The 21,509-nt window shown below is 39.1% G+C and overlaps 2 protein-coding genes across 4 annotated transcripts; one reads left to right on the forward strand and one right to left on the reverse strand.

Moving 5' to 3' along the window:
- Positions 1 to 249: 249 nt before the first annotated feature.
- Positions 250 to 9,199, reverse strand: RTCA (RNA 3'-terminal phosphate cyclase). 2 transcript variants are annotated; one of them, XM_065841781.2, is made up of 11 exons: positions 8,512 to 9,199; positions 8,292 to 8,392; positions 7,226 to 7,369; positions 5,976 to 6,099; positions 5,449 to 5,507; positions 4,787 to 4,928; positions 3,407 to 3,531; positions 3,220 to 3,278; positions 2,513 to 2,607; positions 1,237 to 1,341; positions 250 to 879 (listed from the first exon to the last, which is right to left on the reverse strand). In XM_065841781.2, exons 1-11 carry the CDS (start codon positions 8,554 to 8,556, stop codon positions 781 to 783), a joined length of 1,098 nt encoding a protein of 365 aa, XP_065697853.2. In that variant the 5' UTR covers positions 8,557 to 9,199; the 3' UTR covers positions 250 to 780. The 2 variants fall into 2 exon arrangements, with proteins under 2 accessions (XP_065697853.2, XP_071666475.1); XM_071810374.1 differs by lacking the exon at positions 8,292 to 8,392.
- A 151-nt stretch (positions 9,200 to 9,350) lies between these two features.
- Positions 9,351 to 20,255, forward strand: DBT (dihydrolipoamide branched chain transacylase E2). 2 transcript variants are annotated; one of them, XM_071810370.1, is made up of 12 exons: positions 9,351 to 9,558; positions 9,958 to 10,038; positions 12,469 to 12,592; positions 12,763 to 12,838; positions 13,742 to 13,923; positions 14,288 to 14,415; positions 15,159 to 15,396; positions 16,194 to 16,360; positions 17,311 to 17,388; positions 18,278 to 18,469; positions 18,636 to 18,707; positions 19,612 to 20,255. In XM_071810370.1, the coding sequence occupies exons 1-12, from the start codon at positions 9,508 to 9,510 to the stop codon at positions 19,777 to 19,779; spliced, it is 1,557 nt and encodes a 518-aa protein (XP_071666471.1). In that variant the 5' UTR covers positions 9,351 to 9,507; the 3' UTR covers positions 19,780 to 20,255. The 2 variants fall into 2 exon arrangements, with proteins under 2 accessions (XP_071666471.1, XP_065697850.2); XM_065841778.2 differs by lacking the exon at positions 9,958 to 10,038 and having other exon boundaries at positions 9,353 to 9,558.
- Positions 20,256 to 21,509: the final 1,254 nt, after the last annotated feature.

Here is a 21,509-nt window from a genome sequence, read left to right on the forward strand (position 1 = left end):
GACAACTGCAGACAGAAAATCCAGTCATATCGTAAGTTAATATTTTGTGTTTGTGATGTAATGTTTTTTAGCTTGCTTGAGAAGTTTTTTTTTAAAAATAGATGAAATCAGATGTAAAAGAAGATTGTTTCACGCATTGAGTGGTGGGTTTTTTCTGTTGGGAAAGAAATTCTCCTTCTGAAAAGTTACTTTGTATCCAACTCCCACTAACACAACCTGCTGAGAAAACAGCAAATACAAACACCAGGCTTTTATATGGTGATACTGCTTTATTATTTCCTCATGCACAATTTAAACAAAATGGCTAAAGAAGGAAAGCAATACAGATTTGATGGTACACTTCATTCCCTATACCTCATAACATAAAGGTTCCCAAAGAACAAAACTTACATTTTTCAGAGAGGAAAGAATGTATCACTATTTTTTCAAAACTGAAATAGTTATTTTCTTCTGTGGTGAATCTGAATTATTAAAGCTTCTAATTGAAGCTCTCAAATACATACAATGTATTCTATTTATTGTCCTGTCTGTACTCATTCTGCTGCTAATACTTTAAAAAAAAAAAAAAAGATAAAAGTGTAAAGTTGCCATTTTTCACACCACAGATTCTCAGCACATCAAGGAAAAACTCGACATCATCCTTGAAGTCAAAGCCCTCAGATGTGACAGAAGGCTCCTCCTGTTCATGCGCATATCATACATCCATTGAAATGTAGTGCAGTACATCACTGAGGTATGTTGAATTTTGCTTTTGTCAGTTTTCTGCCTTTTTTTAAAGCCCTATAAATTTGAGTTTATCATCCCCATTCCTTGGCACTCAATGATGTAGGTATCTGTACTGGAATCTTCCTCTTCTGATTTTGTCACAGTAAATTTGGCCTAAAACAGGATTAGAAATATATCACTAATTAAGTTATAACATACGTAAGTTTAAATACTCAATATCTGATTTCAAATAATTGTATCGCCATGTGTTTATCAATGTTACGGCTTTGACTGATTTCATTAAGAAATGTGTAAATAAAAGTGGTGAAAGTATCTAACCATTCTAAAGGCATTTAACTCTAACATATGTTCGTTTTCTACAGGTAAACTCCCATATAAATATTGTAGCAATTATTTTGCCAGTGCTTTTTCTGCATGATCAAGTTCAGTTCACAATGCCTGCTAAACTGCACATTTCCTAGCTGCTGCATGGCAACTGACAGGGAAAACTTCCTGAAGTTTTGGACTTACCTTTGTTAGCTGCTCTGCAAAGTGTATAGCTGTTTGAGTATGAAGTGTAATTGGCCCACTTTTCACTCGAGACACCCCCTTTGCTAGTGCCATAAAAATGATCAGCTGAAAAGGAGAAAAAGGTAATAATTAAGTAACTCTTCAGATCTTAGGAACTTATTGATTTAAAAAAAAAAAAAAAAAAAAAAGAAGTACAGAAGATGTAAAAATGTGGTTTGCCAAGTTTCCTAAATGTTCATGGTGCTAAGTGTGAAGTGTGATCCAAGGCGCAATAAGCCTGGAAATAACTGCTACTTTTCTCAGTGGAGTTTGGCACTTACTACATTTAACTTGACTCTCCCTCGCCCTCCTGCCCCAAAACTCCCCGAAATCATGTTAGACTCCAGATTAGATTACTTTTGTGTGGAGAGGAAGGATTTTTTTTTTGTGTGTTGTTTTGTTGTTGGTGTTTTTTTCTTTTTTTAAATTATAACACTTTCTGGTGATGTAATTGCCAGACAGATACTTAAAAATTCTGATTTCAGTTACAAACATCACCATGACAAGTACTCTGTAAAGTGTCAGGTAACTCTGAGTAGTTCCCATACAGGCTGAATCTACAGCTGTGGCATGTTCCCACCAAAATTGTACTGTGCACACTTTGGAAAAAGTAGGATGAGTCCTAGACCAAAATACTTCCTATTCTACTACATAATAGTAATGTGCAACCAGGTATTTACAGCTAAGAGGTAATGTCTCCTACTTAGAACAACCCAAGAGTCTTACCAAGCTGCATTATTGGAACTAAGATAGTGGAGGGTGGAAGTTCTTAATTCTCAAATGAAATGAGGTGAGCATGGCAAACAGGAACACCTCTTAGATATTCTATTCTCTTATAGCTTCACTTAGTATCATTCTTAATGTGTAACCAGGGAGCTATTTTTACTCCACTACATGGAGTGCCAAATAGAAGCAAATTCCTACCTCTTTTCTTCCATACCTACTGAAATTTGCAGAAAGGGAAAAATTAATAGTGTTGGTGCAAAGCCAGAAGCATCTGTGGTTCCTATGAACTGTATGTAATTTGCTAATCCTAGCGATATTTTGACCACACCTGGAAATCTCCTAAGACTTCTAATCATCAACTAATTATGTAAAGCCATGCCTACCTGTGGAGATGCAGTCTAACTTTGAAATCTATATCTCATTCTTCCCTTGTTCATTCTTATTTATAAGTCATACATACATGCATGCTCTTTCTCCTTCAACCTCATGTAAAGCCATTCAGAAGCCTTACTTGGTCTTGCAGAGAATCATCCACAGTTCCACCATGTTTAAGATTCCTAAGCAGTATCTCAGCTGCTTCAATGCCAACCTTGTCAGGATTCTTTCCTAACAGAGAAATACAGGAGATTAGGATGCTGCCAATTATTATTTAACATTCTAAAAATGCAGAAAGAAAAAAAAAAGACGACATCAAGGAAAGATCAACTTTTTAAATGCTATTTCCATGCTATTGCCTCAAATGCCTTCTTAAAAAGGTTCCCATCCTATGATGGCACATAGTAAGTAGTCCCACTTACAGTCAGAGAAGTATTTTATTCAAACGATTTAAAACTAAAATAACTTCTATTCCTTTTAATCTAGATACACATCAACACTCAGCGCTAAACAAAAACTTCAGGGGTAAACCACAAAGACCATATGTTCTTAAAGTCCAGAAGTATTTTCAACTCGGTGATCCGCAACAATCTATTCTGATAAAAGGTGAGTTTAACAATTTTTATATTTTTGTCACTAGGCAGAAGCGGCTTAGAAGTATAAAGTGTAAGATTGCATTTACTATGTTTAAAATCTGCTTATTTCCACTGTCCTTTATTACAGAACGACATCCATTTAAAAATGCAACACTCAAAGCATCACATCTTTGAACAAATTATACTTCAGATTCCTATTTATTAATAGCACATTAAATCTGTGAGGTGTACTTCATACAACTCTCACCTCTCTTGCCAAGTGATGACCCAGCTAACAAACAGCCTGTTGAAGTTTCTGCAACAACACTAAGCAGAAAAAAATCAACATTAAAACCAAAATCACTCACATTATACTTAATCAGATATGTAATCAAGATGTAAATAATCAACCAGCAAGGTTATAGGTGTCAACGGAAAGTTTGGGCTCATCTTACATTATTCCACTTCCAGTCCCAACGGCTTGATCATCAGGTTCTCGAACAGACTGAATGTTAATGTAAAGATCCCTGATTTCTTTTCTGATGCATCTCACTGCTGCTGCTGACATGTCTTTTGCCAGCTAACAAGGTAAGAGGTAAAAAACATTAATTAAATTATGCAATTATAGTAATACTTTTTCCTTATACGTCTAATTATTATAGTGGATCCCTGAATAAAAGGGCTATTTTATCAACTAGCAAAACGAAAGACTGTAATAAAATCCTACAAGCAAGAATTGAACATCATATTTTCTGAGAATTTTCTCACAAAATTAAAGTAACATTAAATGCTGAACAAATGAGAATTAGAGTGATGTAAGCAGAAGCTTCAATATCAATAGAAATTCAAGAACTATTCTCCATTCATAGGGAGAAAGATTTGATTTTAGTTTTGATTATCTTAAAACATGAGTTTCTAAAACAAAAAAAAACAAACAAAGCACACCCCCCCAACAAACATACAACAACCAACCAAACAAGGAAACACCAAAAAACAACCCACAACCAAAACCAACCAAAAAAAAAACAACCCACAATTACTATGTACAGGATGTAATCTGTAAGATATAATATATAAAATAACAATTTTAAATCATGGGCAGGTGGGGGCATATGAAGTTTATCCCATACTTGTGATGCAATCATAGCCAATACTACTAGGTTTGAAGATTTTAAGATCAAAACCAGCTCTTCAAAAACTAACTCAGTTTCTCCTTTTCCTTCCTTTACTAATTCCTAGCCTGTGTGTGAGAAGGAGCCTTGGAGAGATCCCGCCGCTCATTCTCTGCAAAAACAGACAGGATAGGAATAATAGAAAGAAGGAGGTAAAAAGGAGCAAATTTCTCTCTGTTTTATCTTTGGCTAAACCTACCCTTAACTTGTTCTGTCTAATACCCTTAGCAATGGTCAAAAAATTTGATGTAGTCTGACTTCTGCCTATTACAGTGCACCATAGTTTACCCATAAATCTATGAACAAGGGCCATGATTTCAGATTTAAAATAATTGATGTGAATATGAAAAATATGTACATCAGATATAAGGTACACCTCAATATACGCTAATAACTTTTGAACAGTCATATGAGGGATAACAATGACATCATTCCCATTTCCTGTGTTAGCTGCTACCATATTCCTATGCAATGAATGCATTTTAGAAATGTCCAAAATACTATTCTACAGCCTGAATAACTGAAACAATTTAATAAGGCTACTTAGTTTGTATGTGAAAAACTGCAGAATACAGGAACAACAGATGTATGTTAAGCAGATCACATGCAATTTTATATAGATATATGAAGTTGGACACTACCAGGGCTATTATCAAAACTTACTTTTATAGGCAGTGCTCCGGCAACAAATGCTCTTCCATATATCTTTGTCACTGTGCCACGTTCTGTTAAGTTTATTGGGCTCAACTCTTTGACTGGTGACATCTGGACTACAACTTCACCACCTCCCTGAGGATAGTAGCCCCTATTTAGGAACAGTAATCAGATATCATTAAATGCAAAGAGCACATGGAAACCAATAAGAGTCAGAATGCTCTAAATATATTTCATTATACATTTTTATGGTCTCTGTTACTGTACATATGAATTTTCTTGATGTGTTCCTTACAAGTCTTTATGATAGAATTAGGTTCTCTAACAGTATTACCTCATTACACTTAATATTAACTACCTAACATCAACATGACTGGCACTTCAGAAAAAGCTCAGTAATGTCCTGCCTGTTCAGCAGGCGCTTCCCTCAGGGGTGCCCATAGGAAACATTAAACAGCAGCTGAAGACTCAGCAATGAAAAAAAGACAGACAGGAAAGAACCATATCCCATTCATCATCTGGTGGCACTACACACAGGGGCAGCTGATGCAGATTAATTCATCTATTATAAATTCATCCTCGGCTTGACTGAGGGTGCCTTGTGTGCGTGCCTCTGCGTTCACGCACTGGTTCAGTAAGGCCTGCCTCTGCCGCCTGTCTGCATAACTCACCTCTTTTTTATGTCACAACTAAATGTGAAATTGAACTTTTCAACTATTGGCTTGAAAACCTGAAAAAGAAACATACATAAAAACATAGAGTGAATCTATTTTGCATTTATAATTTCCTACTATTTTATGCAGTCTTCCAAAAAGAAAAATATTTAAACACACAAATTTCAGTTACATTATTGAAAAAAAGATAGCCAGTCTTATACATACAGCTTATTTGACGTTCCGCATACTTCATTCTGAATAGACACTTTGTGTAAAAGGATTTTCTTACAGAAGGAAGAGAAAATCTTAACAATTTACAGCATTTCTAGAATAAATAATATATTTTCTTTAGTAATTACAAGCAAACAGACTAGTTGCTGCTTCATGAAATTCCATGAAACACTGGTTGCTTTCTATGTGAATAGTGCAACGCCTAATTCCACAATTACAAATAAAATTGCAGCAAGAGGAACAGAAGTACAGTAGTTACGTTGCATGTATATGCATGAAATATGCACCAAACCAAAGAAATGTTCCCCTACCATGACTGTGTAGTCTATCTGAGGAGCCATCTCAGCATTAGTCCCACCTTTTAAACGAAGTTCTGATGGGGAAGCAGCAAACAGCACACAGGGCATTGCTACCTGCATCAGCAGACATACGCTCCTAAAAGCAATTGCAAGATAATCACAGAATCATTACATATCAAAGGCAAATGACCTTCCAGAGCATTGATAAAAGTATGTGATTTTGAACATTATCAGTAAACTTATTTGCCTTAAAAAAATACTAATTTAAAACTTCATGTCCTTAGCAAGTCTAAATATGAAGGATTTTGTTTCACAATAAGCACATCTTTAATATTCCTGTTTGAAATAAATGAATGATTCTATGATTCTATGATTCTAATGTAGCTTACTTAGTATACTGATCCAACTGTGAAAACTGTAGGTTTAGCTAACAGATGATAAAAGCAGAAAAGTCTTAGACAGTAATTTCAACATTTTAATGCTTATTTAATAACAAAATGTTTAGAAAAGTACAGAATTGCCAAGCAGCTGGTGAGCATCCTGCACAAGAAAATTCAGCATAGAAAATATGCTTTTAAAGTAATTTGTTCAGCAAAACAAAACAGTTATCTCACAGGGGTTTCAAACATGATTTTGAACTGTGAAAACAGTGATCACCACTGAACTGAAGAAAACGTGGGTTTGTTTTCTTAAGTAACTTCCAAATGTTTGCGAACCATACTGTCTCCCTTTTTTGTGTGTGTGCTTAATTACTAATTCTGCTACATGGTTGCTTACTCAGACCTTTCTGTGTTAAGTAAAAGGCATCAGCATGATTGTTTGTACTACTGCAGCTCAGAAAAATATTTATCTTAGCTTAAAGCAAACTTTAATCTATGCCTAAACTAGCTTCCAAACAACTGTTCAGCCTGGCCTTCCATAGCTAAACCCAACTTAGTTTTGCAACATGGGCAGCTTTTTTTGCTTAACATTAATCAAGTGTTCAACTTATAGATCAGTTATAATTTTAAAACTGTTACATCTGCGTGTACTTCAGTCATATATATCCTGGCTATTCTAAAGGTTCTTTGGTCACATGTATCTGGCTCAGGCAGCACAGATTTTGGCTCATTATGTGTGTAATAATGTTCTTTTTTTTTTTTCCCCTCACTGTTTTGTGATAATTTTAAAGTTACAAAAACATCTTCTGTCATAATTTTAAAGTTACCGAAAGCAGTTAAAAGCAGTTACTCATCAGTCATTATCCACGTACAAAGACATACCCTGCTGTTTTTGTATCTGCTATGTGGGTTCCACCTTTAATCTTCCCAGGAGTGAAGGTTATTTCTGTTGAGCCAATTTCTCCACCTTCCAGGTTCCCCTCACATAGATCTCGAATCATCTCCAATCCAGACAGATGCTGAGGCCTTGGAGTGACAAAACAAAGATATATGCAAACAGACTACATTCTTATGTTACATTAAAAGAACTACTAAATACCAACTAATAAATACTACAACTGCAAATTTCAGATCAAACGAGGATCAGAAATTCAAACTGGTTCCTACAGTACTTCTCCTGAGTTCACAGGAGCCAAGAGAGCAGCATTCAGGCCCTTCTGGAATTTGCAGGATTCTACTGTGTTTTCCATTAGAATGGGTCCAGACAGACAAGACACAGGAGCAGTCACTTGTCCTAATGTGATAAATGCTTAGACAAAAATGCAATGGGTTAACGATGGGAATGCTGAACTGGAGCCAAGCCAGTAACTGGTAGCCAGAGCCACAGGAGAGCCAACAGCTTTGCTATTTATCTGTCTCGCTGTGCCTGTGTTTCCATTTATTTGAGTAATTTAAACAGGAAAGAAACAAACTTCTTAACACCACACGCTGGGTGAATCACATTTTGCTGAGGCACTACATGACCTCAAACGTACTTCAGGTTTCATGCCATGCAGTCTGCTTAGCACCTTGGAGAATATTTCTGATGCTCTGTGTGTTGGGTGTCTGACCGGCGGGTCCGGGGCAGCGCCGGGCGGGACCTGGGCCGAGCGGACAGGGCGAGGGGTCCGGAGCCTCCGGCCGGGGGGCTGCGGGGCGCCCGGTCTGTGGCCCAGCTTTCCTCCGGGCTCAGCCCTTCAGCTGGGGTTTTCTGTCAAAAGGGCCTTCTTAAAGCGATGGAAATACTTGGGGTTTGTTCTTGGAAGTACTTCAGGCAAAATCAAGCCAAGGCGTCTGCACGGCCACCTCCCCGCCAGGAGGGCCTCACACATGGCACCGCTGACCGTGCCCGGGGCCCGCGGCGCCCCGAGCCAGTCCCCGGGAGAGAGGCCGCGGGAAGGGCCGTTACCTGAGGCCGGGCTGGCTCCTCCCGGCGCGGATCCGGCGCACCCGCAGCGGCAGGCCCAGCAGGCAGCTCAGCGCCGTGGACACTCGCAAGATCTGCCCGCCCTGCACGGAGAAACTGCTCGACAGGCGGTACAGCACTGCCCGCCCAGCCAGCCATCGTCCCGGCCGCCACCGCCGCTCGGGGCGAGGTGAGACGAGCCCAGCCCGCCGCCGGAGCTCACCCCCTCCATGATCCCGCCGTCTATCTCCACCCGGTCCCCGTCCATGGCTGGCGGTGAGCGGAGCAGTCTCTCGCAGAGGCCCCTGCCGCGCTGACGGGATGCTGGCGGGGCCCTGCACACGGCGAGCCCCCGGCGAAGCAGCTCCCGGGGCCGCGAACGCTACCCGGAAGCACGCCCGAGATGCGATCCGGTGCCGGCGGCGCTGGAGCAGGCGCAGACCGGAGCCACCTCCCGCCCGCCCTCCGTGGGTTGGCAGGGGCGGCTCCGCTGCAGGAGCAGCCGCCGGGTCCCAGCGTACGGGCAGCCGCGTAGTGGCTGCAAGAGCTTCCTCCTCCCCGCGTTAAGGACCGCGTCCTGGCACAGGGCGGAGCTGCAGCGGCTCGGCGTCCCGGAGGAAGCAATGCCTGCCCCCCTTCCCGATGCTCCTGGGCCGCAGCGGTGACAAACGCGGCACCCCGCAGGCCGCGGCCAAGCAGCGGCTGGGGCGGCAGCCCCGGGGGCACAGCTGTGCCCTGCAACACACTGTTGCCCCGGAGGAAAGTAGCGGGATTCCGGCCGTCACGTTTACAACAGAGTAGTTCTCCCCTGAAGCCGAATCGCTGAAAGAAGTGCGGAGAGACGCACGCATGTTGGCCCGGCAGTGGCACTCGTGACTTTATTACAGGTGTACGGGGAAAGGCCGGGCACCCGGCGCTGCCCTCGCGCCACTCCGGCCAACGGAAACCGCGCTTTGCTCCGGGAACCTCCGCTAGGCGCTCGGGCACGTGACGCCCTCCCGTTACTTCCTGTGGGCGTGTGCCGGCTCCGAGGCACCGCCTGCGCTCCCCGGGCAGCGGCGGCACCGAGCGCCCGCTCCGCCGCCTCGCGCTCCCGCCCCCTTCGCCACCGCCCTCCCTGGCCCGGGTCCCGGTTGGCTGCGGCCGCCGTGGCTGCGCGGCGATTGGCTGGTTGGTGGGAGGTGTGCGAGGCACGAGCGCTGCCTTCTCCCGGAGTAAGATGGCGGCCCTGGCCGCTATGAGGAGCAGCTGCCGCGGCGCGGGGCGCCTGGTAAGGGGAGGGGGCGCTGCGGGGGGTGGCGCTCCCGGTTGGCCGGTGAGGCGGTGGCCGACGCGCGGCTCCTCCACCTCGCCAGCGGAATCCTGAAGCCCTGTGGCTTCCTTCCAGCCGGGAGCGAGCGAGGACCGGGCCGCAGCCCCTCTGAACAAACATGACACAGTCGCGGATTTGCCGCCGCCTCAGCCCTCCCGGCCGCCGCCTCCCCCGCGCCTGCGGGCGGGCACTGCCCGCGCTGCCCCACCCGCCTCCTCTCAGCCTGTCCGGCCGCTGCCCGCCGGTGCACAGGTGACCGTGTCCCTGTCAGCCGGCAGCGCTCGGCCCCACACGGCCCGCGGTGCCCGCAGAGCCCACCCGCCGCTTCCCGGGGCTCAGAGTGTTCTCGTTCCTCAGGGCCCCAGAACAGACTTTCTCTGCCCCAGGTTCCTGCCCGCTCAGGGTCTTCGCCGTGTTCCCTGTGCCTCCCGTAACAAGGCAATGACACCTTTCTCTTCTGTTATTTCTTAGTCGTCTGATTCATTGCATTGCCTATGCGATACACTGCCAGCAGCGCTCCTCTGCCCCGCCACCTGCCCGCTTTGCACAGCGTTCTGCACGGAGGGGAAACCTATTACTTTGAGTCCCAGGAGCCTTGATATTTGTACATTAAGTAGTTGAGCTACCTTATTGTACTTCAAGAGGTGAATCTACTTGATTGCGTTTTAGGACGCTTATAGTCTCCTATACCATCCTGAAGACTTTGTGCTTTCTTCTGTCTTTATGTGCTATGGTCGTCCTGCTCTTGTGAAGAATGTTGGTTTCCAATTATGTCACTGCTGTTTTGTGGAATGTCAGAAACATCTTTTTGAAGATAATCCAAGTGAAAACAAAACTAAGGATCAGTTGTAGTTCTCAATTTTTGCTTTTAAAAATTATTTGTATTGTATTTTGAAAAGGAGAAAGGAATGGTGGTTGTCCATGGAGGCTGTAAGTTGTGAGGAAGTAAAGAAAGAAGCCTGGAGGTCTTTGTGTGAAGTAGTAGGGACATAACAGTCACCTGAACACTAGTACATGGTGCCAGGTGTTTAGGTGAGGAATAACATCTAACTGAAACATGCTACCGCGGACATCGGTTTAGTGTATAGGCAACTATATATTTGGAGATTCAGAATATATAGGCAAAACAAATCAAATGTAAGTAAATGTTCACTAAAATGACTTAATGTGACAGCAAGTCAGAAGAGTTCTATAGAGGAGTATCCTTTAATGTGAAGTCATTGCCATTGAGCACAAGCTATGCAATTTGACTTTGAAATTCGATGTTATTAGGTAATCAGTTGCCTGCAGGATGCATAAAAACGTTTTTTCTGAGGCTAGCAGTAGAGCTTCGGGATCAGTGATGACTTAGAAAAGCACAGCGGGCTTCTTTTTAAGGAAACAACCAAAACTGAACTAAACAGAGGCAAGGCAGTTCTCCCCCAAATAGCAAACAGCTCCCAAGTTGTCTTGGTTCAACCATGGGTCTTAGTTGGGCAGATGCCCCTGGCTGGTGTGTCCGCAATAGCAGTGAGAGGCTGGAGTGGGTCCTCAGTTTCTTCTCCCCACTGTAGCTCCGTGCACTGAACACTTGCACGGAAAAGGTGTTATCTTTCTGTGGTTTTACTGCCTCTAAATTGTCATACAAACAGCCCAATAGCGGTGACATAAACATAACTGCTGGTACTGTGCCTGTCTTTTATTACTGTATTTTTCCAGACATCAAGATATGTAGGTGGATATGCTATGGATATTAGAACTAATTTTATCTTATATATTCTTTTGGTTTTTTCCTTATTTGGCATTACACCAAAAATAGTAGTATGGTGATTAAATACTGAAATTAATAAGCACAGACTCTTTAATGGATTGTATTTTTTCCACTTGTTAGAACGGAACACTGTTTTATGAACAGATTGGGTACTGTATATTTGCTTTAACATCCTAGCACACCAGCTTTTTAGTAGAGAATATGCAAAACTGCAAACCAAAAAGATTCAGTTTTTTTTTAGTGCAGTGGTTTTGAATTATTCCTACAGATGTAATTTGAAACAGCATTTAAACTCTTCTGTAACAAAGTCAGTCTGTCTTTTTTGGCAGTGATATTACTAATTTACTACCTGCATTGGTTACCAAATGTTAAAAACACATGGAAAGCATTATGAAACTTCACATTTAGAAATAGTTCATAGATTTGCTGTGCTCCTTCACTGTCTGAAGAACCTTTCAGAAAATTCCATTGATCCTTTAAGTTGATTTCTGGATAAATATAATTGTAACCATGAAAGAAAACCATCTCATGTGCAGTTCTTAAAAAATACCATTAAAGTTGATGTGAAACTACAGTTACTTGAAGACTGATTGCCTATATGTTAACAGAAATAAGAGGGCAGCTGTCCCTGCCTGCTGATGTCAAGTTCCTTTCCAATTCATACTTCAGATTAACCTTTGATTGCAATAAGAACTGACAAAAATATGCTAATTTTTCCTGCAGTCTAGGAGACCCTTGCAGCATCCATTCTTGATAAGAATGTTTCAGATGGCTGATGTAGTTTATACCATGTATGCTTTTTGTGTGTGTGTCCTGATTAAACTGATTGCTTAGAGAAACAATAGCAAGTATGAATCTCTTACTAGATCTTGTCATGATTTTTGTTCATTGATTATGCTATTGTGGCTTTGATCTTCCCATGTGTTGTGTTAGTGTAAGAAGTTACAATATTTGGCAAAGTTTATGCTAGTTTAATGGTTATTGTACATTCAGTGTGTGTTCAGTATAATAGTGTTTCCATAAGAACTTATATAAACTAGAAACTGTTGCATCAGGAATTAAATGAGCTCTACGTTCCTCAGTCCATTATATTAACACTTGAGACTTTTCTCTCCCAGGTTTGCATTCACCGTGTTAGATCGTGCAGCAGCATTCGCTTTATAAAATCAAAATATGTGTGCGTGTTTGACAAATCTGCCCTCAAGTTTAGTCATCAACAGCGATTATTCAGAACATCTGCTGGTAATCTTTTTCATAATAAAATAATGTATTTTATTTTGCTATTTTATGAGTGTTATGTTAGCAGTTTGTATATGACTGGTATGTAGACTAATTTTGATGCATTCAGATTGTTCTGTCTGATATATTTAATACTAAACATGCTGTATTTCCATTTCCTTGTTTGTTTTAAGTTTTATTTGGCCAAATTGTCCAGTTTAAGCTTTCTGACATTGGAGAAGGGATTACAGAGGTGACTGTAAAAGAATGGTAAGCTCTGCTTTATTAGAAATACACTAAGAAATCATTAAGTAGTTTAACAGCTGTATCAATTATTTATCTGAGAATATGTTTTCTGAGTTACTAGGGAAGTTTTTTAAGTTTAATTTTCCACATTTTAAAACCTATATATATATACTGAGCTTTACATTTTGTTTATTTGCAATGTGGTTAATTTGGGAGTGGAAAAGATGTGAGGAGTGGGATGGCCTAACTGCACCTGTATTTAGGCTTTCTTTCAGTGACTAATGTTTCTAGAGTGCTGGAGGTCTGTCTTTTATTACACTTGCTTAGGCTGAACTTCAGAAACAAATGACTAGTCTGGAGAATCTAGATAATTTCATCCTATACCCCTTTCCTATTGACTTTAGTAATTTGAACATTTAAATGGTTTTTAAAAAGCCAATGATTAAGCAAAATCAAAGTGTACAGTGAAGGAAGGCAGCATTGAAATGCCCCATTCTCTGTACAAATAGGTGAAAATACCTCCTTTGCATAGAAGACAGCGTTTCCCACTTTTGGTGTCTTTTCTGAAAATGATTGTATACTGATTCTGGCACAAAACGAACTTCCTTATGTTCAGACTAAGCTGGGCTAGTTCTTATTTTTTAGATGTTTTATAATCTGTCAAGAAAACTCTGCTTTACCAAAGTAATCGGAAAAATATATGTGTGATGATACTGTAAATCATCGTGTCATTTCAGACAGCAAAGGGTTCTGAAGCAGTCAGGCAAAAGATATATAGCAAATGTATCCATTATGTAGAATTTGTCCTCTTAACTGGAATGCATTTGCATGTTGTGGGGATGTATATAGCTGAAGTTATCAAAAGAATACACAGCATGGATTTTTACACTTAGTATGTTTTATGCTGACCTGTGTCTTTTCTCTTAGGTATGTAAAAGAAGGTGATAGTGTGTCTCAGTTTGATAGCATCTGTGAAGTACAGAGCGATAAAGCATCTGTTACTATTACTAGTCGTTATGATGGCATCATTAGAAAACTCCATTACAATGTAGATGAAACTGCTTATGTTGGAAAACCATTAGTGGACATTGAAACTGATGCTTCAAAAGGTATTTTAAGCTGTTTTTTCACTTATATATTTTATGTTTGTTCTTATAAAACCTTCAGTGACAGAGGCGTTTACATTTTCCTCCTGAAAATCTTAAAATTGAATTATTTTTTTTCCTTTATAAAGTCAAGAAAATTAGTAGAAAAAGCTGTGATATTTTACTAGGATTTAAAATCTCAAAAGCCAGACATGTCCTATTGAAAGTTTAGCTTAAGCAGCAGCCTTTAGCATGCTTTGTTCCCATCCACAGTAGCTCAAAGTAAATGTTAAAAAGTTCAGCTGTCACAGAATTGCAGGATGGTTGAGGTAGGAATTTAACAAATGCTTTTAATGTAGTAAAGTTAATGTTTTTCTTTCATTTGCAGGTGTTGCCCCTGAAGAAGATGTTGTTGAAACACCTCCTATGTCTCATGAAGAGCACACTCACCAAGAGATAAAAGGTCACAAAACATTAGCAACCCCTGCAGTTCGTCGTCTGGCCATGGAGAACAATGTAAGTTTCCTGAATCAGGTCCTGCTGCATTTTGTATAGCACCTTGACTGACTAGGAGAACAGTGATCTAAAAGGAAGTGCAGAGAGAAATGACTTGTTTTCAAATACATTTAAAATGTGTAAAAACTGTAGTAAAGATGAGAGGACTGTGCTTTCTGATTATTACGGTGGATAGGAAAAGAATTACTGGACTTGAAATGCAGCTAAGATGCTTTAGGCTGGAGATTAAGATGACCTTTTTGGAATAAAAATAATAAAGTATCAGAATAGATTCCTGGGACAGAGGAAGGAGGAGAGAAAATTGAATCTCAGCTTTAGCTACCTTGTTCTGTTTTTCACATTTGTATTGGAGCAGAGGATATACTAGGTGACCTTTAAGTGCTATTCTAATTATTTTTTCCTGTGAGTCTACAAGAATTCCATTGGTTTTGAAAGCTTGTGGTGCATTTTTAGGAGAAAAAATTAAGTGACAAATTGCTTTCTTCAAACTAATATTTCATTATTGATTCTGTGAAGTAATTAAGAGGCAAGTAGTATTCATAGTTCCTCTTTAAATATGCAGTTAGACACCTAGCTGGTCTTCTGGGTGATTTTAACAACATTGAGTACCTAATAAAAAATGAAAAACAACTGTAGGTATGTAAGACCAGTAATTGGAATAATTTTTAACCATAGCTTACAATATAGGATATTTTTATATTGCTGTAAAATGAAAGTGTCATAGCTTGTTGTGTTCTTTTCAGATTAAATTGAGTGAAGTTGTTGGAACAGGGAAAGATAACAGAATCCTTAAAGAAGACATACTCAACTACTTGGCCAAACAAACAGGAGCTATTTTACCTCCATCACCAAAGGCTGAAATTATCCCACCTTTACCAAAATCAGAGACTGTGCCAGCTGCTCCAAAGGACAAGGCACACAAAATTCCTGTTTCCAGACCTATTGTGTTTTCAGGAAAAGATAAAACTGAACCTATCACAGGTAAATCATGAAATATGAAATCTTGAGATCATGTTCCCGGTAGACTACCACTAAATGTTATTTAGTGAACAGTTGATTCCTTTTGTTGGGAGTGTGTTTCATGTTATTGTCATGCAAGTGAGCAACAGGAAAACATGCTCTGTAAGGGGATGTTGCATGAAATAACTATTTTATGAAATAATTGTTCGTGTTTCACTCAGATGGAGTTGGGCTGCAAGTTGCACTTGCTCATTTTTAATCCATGTTTCTTCAAACGTATGCTGAAACAGGTAGGAATTCTGAAACGTGAATTTGTTGCAGTACGAATCATCACACAATTAGTGGCAAAGTGCAGTGAATTTAAGGGTTTATCAGTGCCTAACAGTAGCATATTTCAGCATTCACATTTATTCTGGAGAAGAGTGCAACAAAAGATGGTGAGTTAAGAAAAGTCACATTAAAAGAGGAAGATAAAAGGTTTTTGCTTGCCTCTCAGTCAATGTTTATTTGGAGAGGCTGGAAAGAGTAGTGCAGATTACTGTAGTATGATTTCAAATAAACACATACATAGGAGATATATGCAGTAATATAATCTGAAATACTACAATTGTGAAAATTGAATTTCGTTTGCTAAATAACTGTTGATCCTAAAGTGAGTTTACCCTGTCCTTTTTCTGTTGTGGTTGGGTTTTGTTTTGTTTTGTTTTGTTTTGTTTTAAGTTGTGTAATTTGTTTGATGAAAACAAGTAACTGAAATTTCACCATAACTTCCCAGAAGCTTATTTGGTTGGTTTAAGAAGTTGGTGAATATTTTGCAGGTTTTCAGAAGGCAATGGTAAAGACTATGAGTGCAGCCCTGAAGATACCCCACTTTGGTTATTGTGATGAGATTGACTTGACTCAGCTTGTTCAGCTGCGAGAAGAGCTGAAACCTCTAGCACAACTTCGTGGAGTTAAGCTTTCCTTTATGCCTTTCTTCATAAAGGTGAGATGTGCAGCAGAGCACTTATTGCCAAAACCCCTCTCTATCATGGCCACAAAAAAAGTCTCAACTTCTCTTGTTTATTGAACCACTTATCAATTTACTGTTGGAATTGTAGTTAGGGTTATATAGTATCAAGGAAAATTTTAGAAATACGAATGGGGAAGTACAGACCAGATAAAGCCTTATTCATTATGGGGGTAAGCATCACTGGGTGTTTGAATTACACTGAACAAATTTTGGAAACTGTCAGTATTTTTTATGAGCTCCATTAAAATGAACCTAGTGTGAAATGCGTCCTTGTTGTTGTTATTATTATCATCATCATCATATTTCTGTTGGTAATGAACCCCTCAGGTGTGTCCCTTCTGTGGTTTAGAAGACCAGGTGCTTGCATTTGTTTAGTTGCCATGGTTCTATTTCCAACTGTTGGCATGAGTGGAGGCTGGTGCATTACCTAAAGCTACACATTGAATGCATAGCTTAGTCTGAAACTTCTGGTAATGCTTTTTCAATTAGAGTGCTAAGTAAGCACTCATTGTGCTCATTCTCTTTAGGGGAATAAGTATTACTTCCTTGAAATAATTGTCATCTAAGTGGGGGGCTGAGAATGACATTGCTGCTGCATCTCGAATCTTTTGTCTTGGGATATTGTATTTGAATTGTGGAATAGAAATAAAAAATGCGGATTCAGCTTCAGTTATACTTGGGAAAGGGATTATCACTTTTTATGTCTCTCTTGATGTATATCTGTTTTTTGTAAGTTGTCCTTTTTTTTCTGCTATCTTCAGAATGACAGAATATCAAGAGTGAAGATCAGGAGTTGAAGCGAAATTTGATTGCATTGTGGAAATCCATATTGTTATTAAGCTGACTTGTCTCCCACTGTTCCTTCCTTTCTATGCAGTTTTATGGTTATAAGATACAAATATCTGTCTTTTCTTTTTTTTCAGGCAGCATCTCTGGGATTATTGCAATATCCCATTCTAAATGCCTCTTTGGATGAAAGCTGTCGGAATGTCACATATAAGGTTTGTAAGCTACCAGTAAAAGTTGTGAGCAGAAAACCTAAACTAACAGCTACCAAGTGCTTTTCAGAATGTCTGAGCTAATTGTAAGAACCAAAATTATGGTGATGTGCTGGGAAATAATTTGTGTGTCCAGATTCTAAGATTAGATTTGATTTATTATTGTTGTTATTTCAACAGTATATTTGATGAGTCACTTGGTTATTCAGGCTTGCCTCAAAAGTGTATATTAATATAGTCATTTCCTATTTTTCACCTGAAGATGGGCCAAGCATTCAAAATGAAAACATTTAAAATTGAATACAGTAGTATTTGTAGTAATGGCACAGTGGTTCCACTGTTCCAATGTTCAGTCCTCATGTATTGAAGTGATGTTTTAAACTCAATTTTGATTTAAAATGAATTAGTTTTCATACAGAGTGCTGGATTGATACTTCTGGGCAGCACGTTTCTATTAAGTGATGTGTATGCATTTCTTGTAATACAAACTTTTTTGTGCTGGTTTATCAGTATCTCTCAGATTTAATCCTTACATATTCCTTCTAGCAAATGAAAGACAACTCAGTTGTTTTTTTTTTTTTTAAATGTATTGTTCTCTTTAAAATCTACTAGTCATGTCTTGTTACTCAACTGAAAATGGATTCCAGGATTTTTTATTTCCTGAACGTGAAATTGCCAAAATCAGTTTGCACTTTGCAGATGTGGAAAGCTAATATTGAAAACTTTACATCACCTTCTCCCCTCAAAGTTGTGTAGAGGAATTGTTTACTACAGACAGCACTTTCTAGGTTAAAAAGTTATTTGAAGAAGACATTATTCAAGTGCTTTTTATGTCAAATATATTTTATGTTTACTGCTTATGTTAATGTCTGGTTAATGGAACTTGTTGCAGGCTTCGCACAACATTGGAGTTGCTATGGACACAGAGCAAGGTTTAATTGTCCCAAATGTGAAAAATGTTCAAGTCTGTAGTGTGTTTGAGATTGCTTCTGAATTGAATCGCCTACAGTCCTTGGGCTCCGCAGGCCAACTGGGAACGAACGACCTCACTGGGGGAACATTCACCCTTTCAAATATTGGCACGGTAAGTACAGAAAAAGGAGAATTTATATTTGAGAACTGCTTCTGAAATGAATACCTTAGTAAAGTTTTATATGCAATGAACAGAATGTAGCAACTAATGCAAGAGGCAATCTGCATGAAAAACTAAAACAAACTACAAACTAATATTCCCAGATTTTTCTTTCTAGATTGGTGGCACATATGCTAAACCGGTGATACTACCTCCTGAAGTAGCTATTGGAGCACTTGGAAAGATACAGGTATGTTAACTTCATCTTAGTGATGTGAATGCTTAACTCGAGCTAACTCAGGTCATCTGTAGAGAAAATGAAATGTGCCGACCCTTTGTTTTGTTTTTGTTATATAAACATTTCCTCTTTATGTTACAAAAAACTGCATAGCTTGTGATTGACAAGTTTTATGTTTTTAGATGACTGTGCAGAGACACCAGATGTTTAAACAGAGATCTCATGCCAAAGGTTCACATTTGTTTTCTAGAATCCTGTTATATTTCACTCACATGTATGTTTAGCGTTCTAGTTATCAAGAAACAACATAAATATGTTTTTACAAGTTTTGCAACATGTTGATAGCATTTTTGTTATCATCAAGGAGAAAACTTGAGACTAAAAACCTATTCTGATAATGAAGCTTAATTTCGTGACCCGAGTAGCTTAATCCATACAGAACTCTGTATGGTGAAGGCAGTTTCATATTTTCTGAATTTCAGGCTTTAGTTCTTCAATATATGCATTTGAGATCAATGGTGGAAATGAAATTTATATTAACTAATAAACTTTTTCTGTGTTATTCCTATGAGCCTTTCGTTTAGGGAATGTTTTAGGGAAGCTCTCACTTTGAGCACTGACAGTGCAATAAACTATTCAGGAAGAAACTTTTGAGTCAAGAAGAGTTTTCACTACTTAAGCATTTCCGTGATGGTGCAAACAAGATATGACTGGTTATGATGTAGGTTTGCAACATACTCTAATCCACAGCACGAACAATAATGGGAAGGTCTTTGTTTTTGGAATGGCACTACTGCTATCTGTCTAATTTGGCAAAATGTTTAAATCTAGATTAACAATTTAACAATAATAAAACACCGATTTGTTAATGAAAGTATTTAATATTTAATTTTTTCCCCCTTTCTCTGATTTTTAGCTTCTTCCTCGGTTTAATGGAAAAGGTGAAGTATTTAAAGCACAGATAATGAATGTGAGTTGGTCAGCCGATCACCGCATCATTGATGGAGCTACAATGGCCCGGTTTTCTAACTTGTGGAAATCTTATTTGGAGAACCCTGCTTCAATGCTGCTAGACCTTAAATAAAGAAACCATGGCCAGAATATGCCTTTAAACTTTGTGGGTTAGACTGAATAACTATAAAAGCTGGCTCTGCTAGCACGTGCCCTTTGCTACTCACATAATATAATAATTTTATGTGGTTAAAAGTTCTCAACAGCTGACATCAGTCTATCAGTTAGTTGTTACTTCTTTTAATTAGTAGTGCTGCAATTTCTTCTACAGCAGACTGTCAATAAATCATGGTGCAACTTCTGAACATGGTGATGGAATGTCTTTATTTTGCCTTTTATAATATATCCAGTTGTGAGGCTGGTGTGACTCAATGACACTGACCTACATCTGCAGTATGTATAATCTGATTAACCTGTTTTGAAGGGAAATACTCATAGTTCTTTCTTGTTGGACATGTAAATTTATTTTAACAAATAATATACAAATTCACAGAAGAAATTATGCAAACAGCATGTACAAATAAAATGCCTTTTATGCTTCTGCTGTAAGATGTCCAGAGCGATTTTTGTTGTTTAACTGAGTAAACCTTTCAAGTCTTTTGCTAGTTCACTTTTTGCTGCCAATTACTTACCCTAGTACTCTTTATCAAATTATAAATGAAGAGGCCATATTTATTCCAATGCTTATTGATAACATTTATTGATAACTAACAGGGCCTTAATACCCTCTAGAACAGGGAATGTAGGAGTAGTTACATTTATACAATCCTAAAATTACATTTGGCCCTTGGAAGGCAACCATGAGGCTGACGTAGCCCCCGGTGAAAATGAGTTTGACACCCCTGCTCTAGAATATCCTGGCTTTTTTATAGTCTGGAAGTAGTTTAAGTCCTTAAATGCTTTCCAGTTATTTTTTCTTTTTCTTATAGGAAGCATCTGATTGTTTAAAAAAAAAAGAGAGAAAAAAGGAGGATCTCATTTGTTATTCTGTCATTAGGTAAGACTGACAGTAAGCAGAATGTTTTGTAAAAGCTTGCATCACCTTGTATTATTGATGTTCAGATACTAGAATTTGACAGATTAATCAGATACAACAAAGAATTAACATTAAAAAATACTACTTGAGATAAGGACTTTTTAAAGTCAGATACGAGGCCCATAATGAATAGGTTCAAGTTAGTGCCTTCAGTTGTGTGGCTTTAAGGTAAACTAAACAGTTAATGAGGGTTGCACTGGTTATTTAACAGGAGATATGAAGAAAACTGTTGGATATAAATACCTTCTAGAAACATAAGTTGCGAACAGATGCAGGAGGAGACAGTTACATGGCCTTAAAAATTAATTTGTGAGGCACAAAATGGACATTTTCTCCTTTCTTCAGATGTATCAAAAGCTGCCACTACAGGAGCATTCTTCAAAATTGTAAACCAAAGTTGTCTATTGCATGCTGTGAAGATGCAAGGCACAAACTGTGGAGGCAGGATCTCTGCTGTCCTTGATGCTGAGTCTGAGCAAGAGGAAAGCTAATAACGTAGGGGAGGGAGCACAGGAGCACACATGTAAGATGCTATTTATATTTGTATTGTGATATAAAGGTATTTTATATATAGGTCATTTCTTGCAAAGTTTGACTGATCTATTATGCTTATCACCTATTTAATTTTTATCAGATTTATTTATTCCTAATAAAAAAAAAATAAAGACACAAAAAATTGTAGTAATATTGGGGTTTTTTTTTGTGACTTGTATGCAGGCGATCCTGTACAGGTGATTCAAACTTCTATTTCTTCTTATCTTAAAGAA

This window comes from Patagioenas fasciata, chromosome 6, assembly GCF_037038585.1.
Source record: "Patagioenas fasciata isolate bPatFas1 chromosome 6, bPatFas1.hap1, whole genome shotgun sequence".
Taxonomy (NCBI): Eukaryota; Metazoa; Chordata; class Aves; order Columbiformes; family Columbidae; genus Patagioenas; species Patagioenas fasciata.

Coding starts and splice junctions, on each gene's coding strand:
- RTCA (XM_065841781.2), bottom strand. CDS start 8,556: ATGGACGGGGACCGGGTGGAGATAGACGGCGGGATCATGGAGGGG. Junction 3,532..4,786: donor CCGGAGCACTGCCTATAAAA/GTAAGTTTTGAT, acceptor TTACCTTGTTAG/CTGGCAAAAGACATGTCAGC. Junction 880..1,236: donor TTGCAGAGCAGCTAACAAAG/GTAAGTCCAAAA, acceptor ATCCTGTTTTAG/GCCAAATTTACTGTGACAAA.
- DBT (XM_071810370.1), top strand. CDS start 9,508: ATGGCGGCCCTGGCCGCTATGAGGAGCAGCTGCCGCGGCGCGGGGCGC. Junction 12,839..13,741: donor GAGGTGACTGTAAAAGAATG/GTAAGCTCTGCT, acceptor CTTTTCTCTTAG/GTATGTAAAAGAAGGTGATA. Junction 15,397..16,193: donor TAAAACTGAACCTATCACAG/GTAAATCATGAA, acceptor AATATTTTGCAG/GTTTTCAGAAGGCAATGGTA.